General features: G+C 44.2%; 1 protein-coding gene across 4 annotated transcripts in view; it reads left to right on the top strand.

The window, feature by feature from the left end:
* Nucleotides 1–14,898, top strand: part of CCDC18 (coiled-coil domain containing 18) — a 207,509-nt gene that overhangs the window by 148,814 nt on the left and 43,797 nt on the right. For all 4 annotated transcript variants that reach the window (XM_073593126.1, XM_073593128.1, XM_073593127.1 and 1 more), the window contains 3 exons: nucleotides 4,965–5,128; nucleotides 7,445–7,646; nucleotides 9,829–9,928. In XM_073593126.1, the coding sequence (XP_073449227.1) occupies nucleotides 4,965–5,128; nucleotides 7,445–7,646; nucleotides 9,829–9,928 (466 nt within the window). The remainder of the gene's footprint in view (nucleotides 1–4,964; nucleotides 5,129–7,444; nucleotides 7,647–9,828; nucleotides 9,929–14,898) is intronic.

The following is a 14,898-nucleotide window of genomic DNA, read 5'->3' as shown; positions in this document are numbered from 1 at the left end:
TGTTGGCCTGGCTCGCAAGGGGTCAGCATACTGTTACTCATATTGGCAGATTAAAAGATCTAGATGGCTGCCTATTGACGGCGCCGGCGGATATTAGTGCAAGATTCCTAGGCTTCTATAAAACCCTTTACTCTTCTAGAACTGATTATGACCATTCTCAGCTGCTTGCATATCTCAACCGAGTCTCCCTCCCTTCTCTAGAGACAGGAAAGCGGGAAGAAATGGAGAAGGATATTTCACTGGAGGAGGTTCAGGAGGCCCTGGGATCCATGCAGCAGGGGAAGGCCCCGGGACCAGATGGGATACCCATTGAATTTTATACTGTATATCAGGAGCTCCTTGCACCTAGATTTACCTCATTGATGCAGCAATCTTTTACTCTGAACGCCCTGCCTGAATCTTTTTCGGAAGTGGTGGTGGTGTTGGTGCCCAAACCCGGTAAGGACCCTGAAGAATGTGCCTCCTATCGACCTATCTCCCTTATTAACGCAGATGCCAAATTACTGGCAAAAATTTTGGCCAGGAGACTTGGAAAGGTGATGGAGGACCTTGTTCATGTGGACCAAACCGGGTTCTTGCCGGGGAAGGGCACCGATATCAATATACGTCGTCTGTTCCTGAACTTGGCTGCCACCCATGATAACAAAGGAACACGGGTCATAGCCTCTCTGGACGCGGAGAAGGCTTTTGACTCCGTGGAATGGGAATATTTATGGGAAGTGCTGAGGAGATTTGGGGTGGGTCCCAAGTTTCTTCACTGGTTGGGCCTGCTGTATAGGGCCCCCAGAGCAAGGATTAGGGTAAACGACTCCCTTTCTGATAGTTTTCTCCTCCGGAGGGGGACCAGGCAGGGGTGTCCATTGTCCCCCACCTTGTTTGCCTTGGCCTTAGAGCCTCTGGCGACTCTGGTGCGTGAATCTAGCCGCATTGTGGGACTGCGGGTTGGCCCTCTGGAGGAGAAGATATCCCTGTATGCCGATGATGCACTACTCTACTTACAGGATGCAGATACTTCATTACAAGCGACGCTATAAATATTTGACGAATTTGGACGGTTTTCGGGAGTTCGCATCAATTGGTCAAAATCAATACTTTTTCCTCTAGATGATAAGGCTAGAGATCTAGTGAATCAACCTGCACTGAGGTGGGCGGAGGTATTTACATACCTGGGAATAAAGATATCACGAGATTTTAGGGCATTTCAACGCCTCAACCTACAGCCTATCGTCGCGTGTCTCAAAGATCACTGCTCTAGGTGGGCTAGTCTTCCCCTTAATTTGCTAGGGCGTATAAATATATTGAAAATGATTTATCTCCCTAAACTAAATTATATCTTTCGTAATTGCCCCACATGGATACCCCAGAAGTTTTTCAAAGAGATAGATGTCTGCATTGGAGCCTTCCTATGGCGGGGATCCTCCCCTCGTATAGCCAAATCAACTCTCCAGCTTCCCGTCAGATGTGGGGGTTTGGCCTTACCTAACCTATTAGTGTACTATTGGGCAGCTGTGCTGGTCATGGTTAGATGGTGGTTTGAGCAGTCTAGGGCCAATGCGGCGGTTTGTTTGGAAGCGGCTATGGTGGGTTCCCTTAAAGAACTCGGGAACTTGGTATATCGTGGGGCCTCCTCCAGTCCTGCCCTCGCCGATCCCACTCGAACCACTCTGCGTGTATGGGGGGTGGCTAGGAAGCGGTATTTAGTTCCAAATAGGTGGTCCCCTTATTGCCCACTATGGGGAAATCCTAATCTCCCGCATTTTAGGACTGTTCCTGATCCTCAAGTGTGGGCCCGGTATGGAGTCAAGGTTTTGAAGGATATTGTCTCATCTGGGATCCTAGTTTCCTTCCAAGATTTGGTAGTGAGATGTGGCCTTCCAGAGGGGATGCTGTTCCGCTATTATCAGCTGCGTCATGCCTTCCGGGCTCAGTTCCCGACACCACCCGACCTGTTGACGGATGGGGTTGAGGAACTATTGGCGCAGGAGTCCCTGGTTAAGTCCCTATCGTCGTTATACTTGACGTTACTTAGCACAGATTAAAAAAAAATTGATGTATTGTGGGACAAATGGAGGGCAGATATCCCATCCTTGGATAGAGAGACTTGGGAAGAATGCTTTGAAAATTCCTCGCAGCTGGTGATATCCTCTAGGGACAAATTAATACAAACAAAATTCCTGCATAGGATTTACTTTATGCCTCAGAGGCTGCACAGAATTTACCCGCTGAAACCCCCGAACTGCCCAAGATGTCAGTCTTTGGAAAGTGATTATATGCACATGTTCTGGCTATGCCCGAAACTCAACCGTTACTGGGCTGATATCTTCGAGTTTATTAATGTACGGCTCCAGCTGGAGCTCCCCCTGTCGGCTGAATTGGCCCTACTGGGCATACAGGACAATGACCAAAGGCCTTGATACACTAAACTTTTACTTTCATTGCTACTCTTTTATGCAAAAAAAGAGATCCTTCTTAGATGGACGTCTCCTTCACCACCTACTATAAGGTCATGGGAAAACTCAATCAATGCTATTTTGCCAATGTATAAACTTACTAAACTTACATACATAAGTAGAGGTTGTCCTCGTAAATTTGAGAGGGTCTGGCAGCCATGGACCGACCCCCTGTGATATTGCTCTACATTATCCTCTTCTGTAGTCCCCACACTATAGGTTTATGCTGCACTGTATTAGACTGAGCTGTATTAATTGATGCTCCCCTCCCTCTTCCTCCCCTCTTCCCCCCCCCCCCCCCCTCTCCCCCCATTGCATACTGCATATGTACTGCTTTTGTTCCATCGATGTGTTCACTGCAATGCTTGCGTGCCTTATAATGTACTGCAACTTGATTTTTTTCCAATAAAGACCAACCTTGTTGTTAAAAAAAAAAAAAAAAAAAAAGTCAGCAGCTACACTTTTTGTAGCTGCTGACTTTTGATAAACACAAAAACGACTGGAGCTCCACTTTAAGAACAATAAAGTAAACATTCCCCAGTAAACTATTTGTTAAAATACTTACTCCAGCAGTTGTCGTTTACAACTTTGAATGTTGCTGGCTACTGTTCTCTAGGTGCTGCTTCCTGGAACTTCTGGACTTCATAAGAAAAGGTTCTGCACTCAGTCTGTGAGCTTGTAGAATGGAGAGGGAGGCGGAGCAGAGAAGTGCCTTCCTACCCTAAGCTAAGGGGTTGTGTGTTGAACAGGGTGGCTCCATAGGATGTTACAAGAGAAAGGAGCAACCCTGAAGCAGGAAACCTGGGGCAGCGATCATGGAACCAACCTTAATTGGAAAATAGACAAGGGTTAAAATATAAAGAAGCTGCATACTGAGTAAGTGATCCTATCAGCTGCTGAAAGTACTTAAACTGAGGATTTAATATCACTTTAAAGTGGTTGTAAACCCTTCCATCTACCCAGTGAAGTGACTGGCCTCAGGTGATACGCAGAGATTAAACAAATCCTCCGACATAAGTTGTACCTGTTTATCTGCAGTCTACAGCTATTCAGCGTTAAGAATTTATGCAGCTTGTCTGTAATGTTGGAAAGCAGGGAGTAGGGCACTAAAGTTACACTCTGCAGAGCTTACAGCTGATTGGAGGGAAGGGAACCCCCCCCCTTCACACAGGAACAGAGCTTAGGCTGTCATTCGCAGGCTGTGTGCTGGAGTTCTATCCCATCAACTTTCTTCTCTTGGTGTCAAGAAAACTTGTCTGAGGTGACCATACTGATAGCAAATTAATGACACTTTGTGCCCTGGGTTAAGACCAGTGAACTCTATAGAGGGATATGCTTTGTTCATATTTCATGTCATGTGAAAGGTTTAAAACCACTTTAAGACCCCTTTCACACTGAGGAGCTTTACAGGTGTTTTTGTGCGAAAAATAGTGACTGTAAAGTGCCTGTAAACTGCCTCTTTTGCAGCCCCAGTGTGAAAGCCTGAGTGCTTTCACACTGGGGCAGCGCGCTTGCAGGACAGGAAAAAAAGTCCTGCAAGCAGCATCTTTGGGGCGGTGGAGGAGCTATGTATACACTGCTCCTCCACCACCCCTGCCCTTTTTAAATGAATGGGCACCGCTTTCAAAGCGCCTTAAAAGCCGCGCTAAGGGGGGTTAAAAGTGGCCCACTAGCGGCGCAAAAGCGCCGCTTATCACAGTGCTAAAGCTAGTGGCGCTTTACTGCTAACGCCTGCACCGCCCCAGTGTAAAAGGGGTCTAAGCCTTATACACCCAAGAACAAAATGGTAATCCACCACAAATCTATACTTTGATCTTCTCCCATCTGCTCATCGCTCACAGTTGTTAACTTTTCTACCACTTGCCCTTCCTGACTGTAAGCTCCAATGAGTAAGGCTCCTCATCCTCTTGTGTCAAATTGTATTGTATCTGTTCTATCTCCCTTTATTTTGTAAAGTGCTGTTCAAACTGTTGGTGCTACACAAATCCTGTATAATCATAATCATTTGCAGCTTAACAGTTTTTTTGTTGTTTTTTTTTAATTGTTTCACTTATTTTTACCTGGGAATCCTATCAAAAACACATTTCCTTTCCTATGACTGTACCTCTGGAGGATCCACAGTGTCACCTTAAGCTATATGCTTCTGATTTAAACTACAGAACACCTCCCTCTCTCAATAACATAAGAGGGATGTGTTCTGTGGTCCACATAGGTTGACAAGGCACGTTAAACAAGCATTGTATTGTTAAATTCAGCCATATTCATGTCGATGGCAGACAGTTTATGCCACTGAATGGGAGTAGATTGATGGTTTAGTGTATTTAATTGCAGTAGGAATCCTGTTACAAATCACATATGCAAGGATATTCTAAGAACGCACTGTGCCATTTTTATCAGAAAGCTGGCACTATAAACCAACTGCTTCAAGAGGTCACAGTTTGCCTCCCCATTATTGCAGGGCATACACGTTTTTGTAAGAATGTATAGTATGCAATAATGTCTCTTGTATTGTAGGAAGGTAAAGCATGAATTAAACATTTGCAAAGAAAAGTTGATTCACACTGAAGAGCAGCTGTTGTCTGTCACTGCTGATGGGGAGTCTAAGAACAACAGACTGAGTCAGATGGATTTGATTTTACAAAAAACAGAGACTGAACTTCATGACAAAGCACAGCTGGGTAAGAGATAAGAGTGAATACACTCTTTTTTTACAGCAGGTGGTTGTTGTGAAATGTACAGTGGATATAAAAAGTCTACACAGCCCTGTTAAAATGTCAAGTTTCTGTGATGTTAATAAATGAGACAAAGATAAATCATTTCAGAACTTTTTCCACCTTTAGCCTGGGTTCACACTATAGCGAACACAGACATCGCATGCGATTTGCACCCGCACTGCTGTGCCGATCACATGTGATGTCTGTGCAATGCGAGTTCAGCCATACAAACTGTATGGCTGTACTCGCATTGGATTCGCACAAAAAAGGTGCAGGGACTTTTTTTTCCCCCGCACTGAAATCAGATCGCATGGGTGTTCTCACCCATGCTATCTGATTCTTGTCTGAATCCACAGTTCGCACTGTGATTTGTGAACCAATCTGGGGGTGACATTAACCTTGTATTGACACCCGCAGTGGTTCACGGAGGAACTGCCTGCGGGAGAGATGCAATGTGGGAATCGCTCTGATTCCCACATTGCTACAGTGTGAACCCAGGCTGAATGTGACCTATAAACTGTTTGTGTTTTTTTTTTTTTTTTTGTTACCCTTTAGGCTATATCAGTGTCCAAAGATGTCAGTTCTATTAAAGTGGATTTTACATCACATATAAATTTTTTATATAGAAATAGAAAGAAAGAGCTGTACATTACACAAGTGTATCGTTCATTGACATAAAGATAGAAATAGACATTTCAATATTGGTACCATAACGTCAAATTGTATAGAGAATTTGTTAGCTTCAACGGAATTAATTTAGTATATAACCCTGTGTAGCCATAGCATCTATTAAGACATATTGAGGGTCTGTGAGCACCACTATCAACATGCGCTGCCCATCCATTATAAATATTCTTTTGTTATTATGCTAAACACAATTTCTCATAGGGGGGAACTCTGTGGGTCACAGAGTTCCCGTCTGTCTAGTCTAGAGATTATGGTTCGGGTGTTTGTGTAATGTTGCTTCATGTAAAGAGAGGAGGGGGAATGATGGTGAAAATAGAGGGGTCAAAGCAGTAAAGTAGATATTGAGAAGGAGACATTCCACTTAGGTCAGACAGATGTGATGTTAGAGTCCTCTGTTGCCCATGGAATAAATTCCGAGGAGTATCTAAACATAGACCATGAGGTCCAGGTCTTGGAGAATTGTTCCTCTTTACCCGATTTCCTGCGACAACATTTGTTCCAAGCTATTGATTTGGTCCACCTCAGTTGCCCATTTCCCCAGGGAAGGCATGTCCGTCAACCTCCAGTGTCTGGGCAGAACCGTTCTAGCTGCTGCCAGAAAGTGAAGCAGAATGTCTTTTTTGACCAATTTTGAGCGGTCCAGGGAACATAGATAGCAGAACTACCTCAGGAGAGGGTGTAAGCGAGGTCGCCATGAGCCTGCAGTACAGGTCGAGAAACTTTTGCCAGAACCTCCGCACAGGGGGGCATTCCCACCAAATGTGAAGTAAAGTTCCTTTGGCTGACAGGCAATGCCAGCAGGTACCCAGGAGCCCTGGGTTTATCCAGTGTAAAGAGGAGGGGCATCTGTACCAACGGGTCAACAACTTGAACCCTTTTTCTTGAGCTTTGGAGGCTAAGGATATGTTGTGAGTCAGAATGAAGCTCTTTTGCCAGTCAACAGGTGAAATGGCCCAAGTCTACCTTCCAGGCTTGTGTGTATGGGGGAGGTCGGGATTAGAAACCATATATATGGGAGAGTAGAGTTTAGAGACCGCATGTGTGGTGGGGTTGGCCCGAAGCAGCATGTTCTCCGTGTCCGTTAAATCAGTAAGTATATCAGGCAAGGATGGGATGGTACGAATGTAGGATATCACTTGCTGCCTCTGCAGCTAATGCGTCGAGGTATGGGGGGATGGGCCGGAGGAAGTGTCTTTCATCAGAGAAGAGTCTAAACGAAGGACTTGGGCAAGTCGTTTGTGGTCCTCCTTTCTTCAAGGTTCAAAACTTTCCCCCTGTAGTGCCAGTGGAAGAGCCGGAGTCCCAAACAGAGGAGTCATGGGTCCCTTTAGTGTCCACAGACACTCCAAAATCTTGCGGAAAATATTATTAGAAGAGCAGCGGCTGGGTGGCAACTCCATGCTGTTGGCCATGGTCCTAGATTATAATGGCCAACAAGCCCATATAGATGTGATTGGTCAGGTTTTCGCATACATTTGGCTATATAGTGTGCATCCAGTCGGATAGTCCCTTACAGTACACAGCTGTTAATAAATATATTGGTTGTTCCTCTGATATTTGAGAAGTAAATATAATCTTTTTTTCTTGTTTTAGTCACCTTGTTACAAGAAAGAGTGAATAGAGCTGAAAGGGATCTTAACAGAAAAGAAGAAATAGAAATGGAGCTTCAACATTTGCATACGCAGTTGCAGGACAATCTCAAGCATGTTGAAGAACTTCAAGAGACACTTACAAAGACCCATCTATTAGTGGAAGAAAAGGAAGTCATAATACAAGCCCTTACAGAAGAATTAAGGTAAGCAAACCCTGAAATGAATTTATATTTAGGGTGTTATCTGTAGAAAGGTCACCTTTCCCATGACTGTTGGTCTGAGTATTCTATCCTATCTAAGAAAAGGATTTTAAGCAACGATCTCCTAACAGTACTCACAAAATCTTACCTTTTGAGGCTCAAACTACAAATTGAGTTTCAATTTGTATGCCATCAGGCAGGCCTTTGCACTGCATGGTTTTGGTAAATCTGAAAACAAAAATCTGCAGAAAATATAACAGAGTGTATGAAGCTTAACCACTTAAGGACTAGCCTCGTTTTGGATTTTAGGTGTTTACATGTTTAAAAAGGTTTTTTTGCTAGATAATTACTTAGAACCCCCAAACATTATATATTGTTCTTTTTCTAACACCCTAGAGAATAAAATGGCGGTCATTGAAATACTTTTTTTTGCACCGTATTTGCGCAGCGGTCTTATAAGCGCACTTTTTTTTGGAAAAAATTCACTTTTTTGAATAAAAAAATAAGACAACAGTAAAGTTAGCCCAATTTTTTTTATATTGTGAAATATAATGTTACGCCAAGTAAATTCATACCCAACATGTCACGCTTCAAAATTGCGCCCGCTCGTGGAATGGCGTCAAACTTTTACCCTTAAAAATCTCCATAGGCAACGTTTAAAAAATTCTACAGGTTGCATGTTTTGCGCTACAGAGGAGGTCTAGGGCTAGAATTATTGCTCTTGCTCTACTGGTCGCGGCGATACCTCACATGTGTGGTTTGAGCACCGTTTTCATATGCGGGCGCTATTCACATATGCGTTCGCTTCTGCGCGCGAGCTCGTCGGGACAGGGCGCTTTAAAAAAATTTTTTTTTCATTTTCTTATTAATTTTACTTTATTTTTGCACTGTTTTTAAAAAAAAAAAAATATTTGGATTATTTTTATTCCTTACAAGGAATGTAAACATCCCTTGTAATAGAAAAAAGCATGACAGGTCCTCTTAAATATGAGATCTGGGGTCAAAAGTCCTCAGATCTCATATTTGGACTAAAATGCAAAAAAAAAAAAAAAAAAAAAAAAGTCGTTTGAAAAAATGACAAAAAAAAAAAATATGCCTTTAAGACATATGGACGGAGTTGACGTCATGACGTTGCTTCCGCCCTCCTATGGTATGGAGACGGGTGGCGGCCATCTTAGCCTCACTCGTCTCCTTACCTCAGCAGTGACAGGTCCCGATCTCCTCCGCCGCTACCGACGGCTCCGGAAGAGCGGCGGGAGGGGGGGTGGCACCTCTCCCGCCGCCGATAACGGTGATCTCGCCGCGAGCCTGCTGCAGAGACCACCATTATCGTACACAGAACCAGCTCCTGTAAAGATGGATACCTCGGTTGTGGCAGCAGCTGCTGCCGTTACCGAGATATCCATCTTCAAAGTGCCGATGTATATGTACAGGAGCCGGTCGGTAAGTGGTTAAGAAGCATCTCGTATTGATGTTCAGTGATGCCATCTACACATTCCAAAGCTCGTTGACACAGGGCGTTTAAAAGTAATATGAGGCATCTTGAGGTGTCTGCTTTTAGATGCTTACTTTTAAAAGTTTAAACGGAGGGCAGGTTCACCCAATGGTTTGTTCACAAGGATATTTCAGAGTCTGTTGCAGTAAAACATCCGTAATTTTTTTTTTTTCTATAAAGAATAGGAGTCATGCTTCCTACAAAGAACAGTGCAAACACTTATACATAATTACATCATTGTGCCACAACTTAGGCTGCTTTTACACTGGGGCGGGGGGGCGTCAGCGGTAAAGTGCCGCTAATTTTAGCAGCACTTTTAGGACGCTAGCAGGGTACTTTTAACCCCTGCTAGCGGCTGAGGAAAGGGTTAAAAGCACCCGAAAATCTCCGCTAAGCGCTTTGCAGGCACTTCGGCAGCGGCGCCCATTGATTTCATTGGCAGGGGCGGTTTAGGAGCGATGCTACTTGCAGGACTTTTTTTCTTATTCTGCAAGCGCACTCGGGGTTTCGTACTGGGGCTGCAGAGGAGGCAGTTTACAGGCGCTTTTCAGGTGCTATTTTTAGCGCAAAAACGCCTCAGTGTGAAAGTAGCCTTACTGACCTGATAAAAGAAAATGTATTAAAGGGACATTTTATTGGTTGGTAAACCTACCTTTCATGTTTTCTTTGTTTTTATAATGTAAAATAAAGGGCATGTAAGAATGAACTGGATGAAAGAGACCACGAGCTGCTGGATTTGGACCAGGCACTGAAAGACAGGAACTGGGAGCTAAAACAGAGGGCAGCCCAGGTATGTTTGCTATCTCTTCATGCTGTGTGAACTGACACTAATCAGTATTTTAAAGCCCAATTGAATTTTAAAGAGGAACTAAACCGCTCCCGAGTTACCTCCACTCCACCATTCTTCCATGCTGACATTTTCATAGGACCCGCGTGAGTGCAGATGTGCCGCTGGTCTCTTCCAGGCATTTAGGAGCTGGAAGAAACCAGTGGCACATTTGCGCACACACAGTAGATTTCCATGAATGCGCACAAATACCACCAACTTTTGGTAGATGGACAATATAGCAAAGTAAGCAGAATATTAGCATGGATTGAAAAAGGATATTTCCGCAAGAGATTAAATGATTATTCTACCGCTTTACAAAACTCTGGTCCGGCTGCATCTTGAGTGCCTTGCAATTCTGGTCACCAATCCTCAGAAAGGATGTGCTGGAACTAGATAGAGTCAAGAGAAGGGCAACAAAGCTAACAAGGGGACTGGAGGACCTCAGTTACGAGGAATTACTACAAACACTAAACTTCTCCCTGGAGAAGCAACGTTTGAGAGGAGATATGGTAGCAATATACAAATACTTTAATGGTGATTCTAGCATAGGGAGAAAACTATTCAGTTTCAGGGAGGTTAAGAAGACACGTGGTCACTCAATGAAATTGGAGGAGAAGCGGTTCAACCCTAAACTGCATAGGGTGTTCTTTACTGTGAAAGCGGTAAGGATGTGGAACTTCCTTCCACAATCGGTGGTATCAGCGGGAAGTGTCAATAATTTTAAAGCAAACTCTTAGATGGGCATGTTAGCGAGAACAACATACAGGGATATAGGAAATGATATTGACATAAACACACACATACACACAGGTTGAAATTGATGGACTGGTGTCTTTGTTCAACTTTATCAACTATGCTAACGCACTAGGCTTGTGCGCCCTCTTTTGTCTTTCTGCATGTACAGTTTGCTATGTGACCAAAGCACATCACACTGTTTAAGTTTTTTTTTTTTTTTTTTTAACTTTATTGAGTTACAAATTGACACTTCTTTAACGTTTATGCACAGCTAAGCTGAGATATTTTGACAAGTGGTGACATGCAGTGCGGTAAGTTGCACTGCGAAAAAAATGCAGCATATCTTTTTCTTTATCGTACATCATGGGACACAGAGCCTTAAGTAATTACTTAATGGGTTATAGGCCACCTTCAGGTGATGGTCACTGGTATACCCAATACAGGAAGTTCACTCGCTATATAACCCCTCCTCCTTCCAGGAGCACATCTGTTTTGGTCACGAGTGAAGATGTGCTCTGAGGAGCTCCAGGAGGGATCCATGCTGGATTTAAATAGCCTCCATAGACCAGATCCATCCAAAGTGCCACTGAGGCCTAAGTGGATGGTACGGGGCCTTGTATCCGAAGTACGAGATTTTGCCTGTAACCCCTCTCTTTGTAGGGCTGGACCCCAGGAAACCAGGGCTTAGGTCTTGCTACATTACCTAAAGCTTTCCTGGTGGGGTGCAGTTACGGGTCCAAGGGAGTGGAACCCGTTGTAGGGACAAGGTTTGCTAAACGCAGCCCGCCGTGATGGGTGAAGGTTGGATTGTCTGTTAATTCAGCAAATCCTGCGGTGGGGATAAGGTAAGGGAAGAAACTTCGGTACTAAAAGTACCTATGTGTTCTTCTTTAAGGGAAAAAATGTTGTCATGCCTTAATTCTCCACTAGAGGGAGTCTATGCACATACCTTAATCTGTTGTCTGCACTGTAAAGCTCAGTCAGTCTCTGTGTGGCCGCAGCAGTGTGTGCAAGAGGATTTTTTCTCTCAGGTAAAAGAAATCTGCCAAATGTTTTCTTTCTCCCCCTGAAGGGGCCTGAGGGTTAGAGGGACATCAGTGCTATACCCCCTTACATTACCCCCCCCCTCCCGCGTAGGTCCCACTGTTCTGATACTGCTACTATGTACTGTTTTTAATTTAATGCTGTTTTGTTTGCCTGCTGCTAAACAGGTCTCGCCTCCCCCCTGTGTTGGGTCCGAAAACGCCACGCACAAGCGCGGGAACATTTTAAGTGAAAAAGAGGCGGAACTTTTCGGATTGGGCGGGGTCTGAGCGCGGTGCCGTGAACGTCCACAAGGACGCACGGCATGCTAAAACAAATAAAACTACAGCTGTGACAGTCTATCCTCGGCTGGTCGAGGAGAAAACAAGCAGTCTGCACACAGGGACACGAGCTGTGGGACACGTGAGGGTTGCAAACTGGCATTCCTGATACAGGCTTAACTTCACGGCGGCTTTAAATCTCATGACTATATTCAGCGATTAATTGCAATTGTATAGTGCCTCTGTTTTGTGCTTAGAACTATGCGTACTAAAAAGACACCACAAAGACCAAAAAGGTACTAAAGGTTTTACCCCCAGGTGCTAGGATCTCGAGTTGCATTTCCACGCTGTCATCCTTGCCTGAATTACCAGTTATGGCAAGCCAGGGTGAGCCATTGGAACAAATTGATGGTGCAACTGCTTCTCACATCTCAGCCCCTGAATACGTTAATGAAGATGTCCTTTCCTCCACCCTTCAGGGTCTGGAAGGAAGATTAGCGTCTTGATAAGGACTGATATGTCCAACATCTACGCAGTCCTTATATTTACCTCATTTGTACAATAATCCACATAGTAAGCAAAAAGAAACAAACATCAATGAAACACCCTCCTTTATCAAAGGGATGTTCGAGAGTTTTCCCCTTTTTCCCTATTCATCCCCTTATCCTTACCATTAAATTCCCCCCCAGCTCCCTTCCCCCCAACCCTCCCATTCCTCATTCTCCCCATCTACCGTTCATTCTATGCTCCTCCCACATCACCCAAAATTTCCATATTTTTTCAAATTTTTTATAATTACTCCTTTTCTTATATTAGATATATACTTCTCTCTACTGATTTCCTCCTCTACTTCTTTCACCCATCCTTCGAACGTCGGGGGTTCTTTTCTCTGCCAGTTCTTAGCTATGAGCTTTTTCCCTTGAAACAAGCACCTAACTATTGCGGTCTGTGTGTCCCTTGCGAGCTGTTGTTCCTCCGTCAGGCCCAATAGACAGGTCTTGGCACCCATGCTCAGTGACGTCTTAAATATGGAGTTTATTTTGTCCACTATGCCTTTCCAATATCTGTACAACTTGGGGCAAGGCCAGAACATATGCAGCAAATCTCCTCTCTCTCCTCCACACCTTTGGCACCTCGCATCTAGCCTTTTCCCCATCCTAAACAGCTTTGAGGGTGTTAAATACACCCCATATGTCAAATATAGATGAGAGACTGCCTGTGATGGGGAGAGGGAGACCCTAGGTCCAGAGGACAGAACATACTCCCATTGACTGTCTGATAATGGCCCAACCTCTTCCTCCCATTTCCTCCTGTTTTTGTCTTCCGCCCTGGACCGAAACTCTCAAACTACTATACATATCAGAAATTAAGCCTTTCGTAGATTCTGCATCGGCCAGCTTTCTCAAAGAGCACATATCACTCCATAATGGCTCCTTTCCGTTAAATTGTGCATCTAGGGCATGCCTTAATTGCAAGTACCTGTAGAATGATCGGTTGGGGATCGCAAATTCATTCACTAGCTCCTGGAATGTTTTTAGTCTCCCTGTATTATAAAGCTGCAGCAAATAATGGATGCCCTGCCGGTCCCACTCCTCGATCTTCCCCATTATTTTTAGCTCATTGAGCTTGTTATTTTCCCATATTGGGGAGAACTCCGAGAAGTCCACAAATCCCATTATTTTTTTAACCTTAGCCCAGCTCTTAACCATCAACCGAGTGGTGGGACATCTAGTACCAAAGGAGTCCGCCTCCAGCGTTTCTACTATGTATCATGATTAGTGTAGTTTAATAATACGTTATTCCCTGCTACCCAATTCCCGGGCCTATTACTCCCTCCCATATGCTGGACTTGAGATGCCAAAAAGTAGCATCCCGGATCCAGCACTCCCAATCCACCCTTCTCACCTGCAAGCCAATCCTTGCTGCCCCACCCTTCCAGATCAGCTCTCTAAAAAGGCTATCCATTTTATTAAACCAGCGTTTAGTAATCCAAACTGGTGAGTTGTGTAAAATATATAGAATTTGCGGCATCCAAACCATTTTTATCAGATTGCAGCGCCCGGCGACCGAAAGAGGCAACCGTCCCCACACCCGACATTTCTGTTTAAGTTTTTTCATTAATGGAACTAGGTTTTCTGCAATATATTGCTCCGGATCCTTTGAAATATTAATCCCCAAGTATTTCAACTGACTTACTACCTTAATTTGTGGAATTTGATGTGGGAGGGGCTCCGTCAGAGGGTCTATTGGTAATATTGCTGACTTTTCCCAATTAATTTTTAACCCGGAGAAATGGCCAAAGTCCTCAATTATTCCCATGGCCGTCCTTAATGAGTCCTGTGTGTCCCCCAGGAATAACAAAATATTGTCCGCGTACATTGCTATTTTCTCCTCTCCCCTCCTTCTTCTAAACCCCTGTACCCCCTGAGAAGCCCTTATGGCAGCGGCCAACGGCTCCATTGCTAGGGCAAACAGGAGGGGTGACAAAGGGCACCCCTGCCTAGTGCCCCTTCTTAATTGAAACCACTCTGAGCACTCCCGTTAACTCTGATCTTTGCTTTTGGCTTGTCATATAATAAACTCAGCCAATGAACGAAACTGGGGCCAAATTGAAGTTCCGCCAGTACCTTCCAGATATAATGCCATTCCAGGCAGTCAAATGCCTTGGTTGCATCTAATGAGAGGAGAGCTCTCTTACCGCTATTTACTATGGGGATCTGCATATTTAAATATACTCGTCTTATGTTCGTACTTGTAGCTCTGTCCGGGATAAACCCGGTTTGATCTATATGAATTAGCTTTGGGATTATTTTCTTTAGCCTTGTTGCCAGGGCTTTTGCCAGAATCTTCACGTCCGAACATAATAACGATATCGGTCTATATGATGCCACA

The sequence above is a fragment of the Aquarana catesbeiana genome, linkage group LG07 (assembly GCF_042186555.1).
Source record: "Aquarana catesbeiana isolate 2022-GZ linkage group LG07, ASM4218655v1, whole genome shotgun sequence".
Classification (NCBI taxonomy): Eukaryota; Metazoa; Chordata; class Amphibia; order Anura; family Ranidae; genus Aquarana; species Aquarana catesbeiana.
Note: the sequence above shows the minus strand (reverse complement) of the source record. Positions and strands in the feature narration are given on the sequence as shown.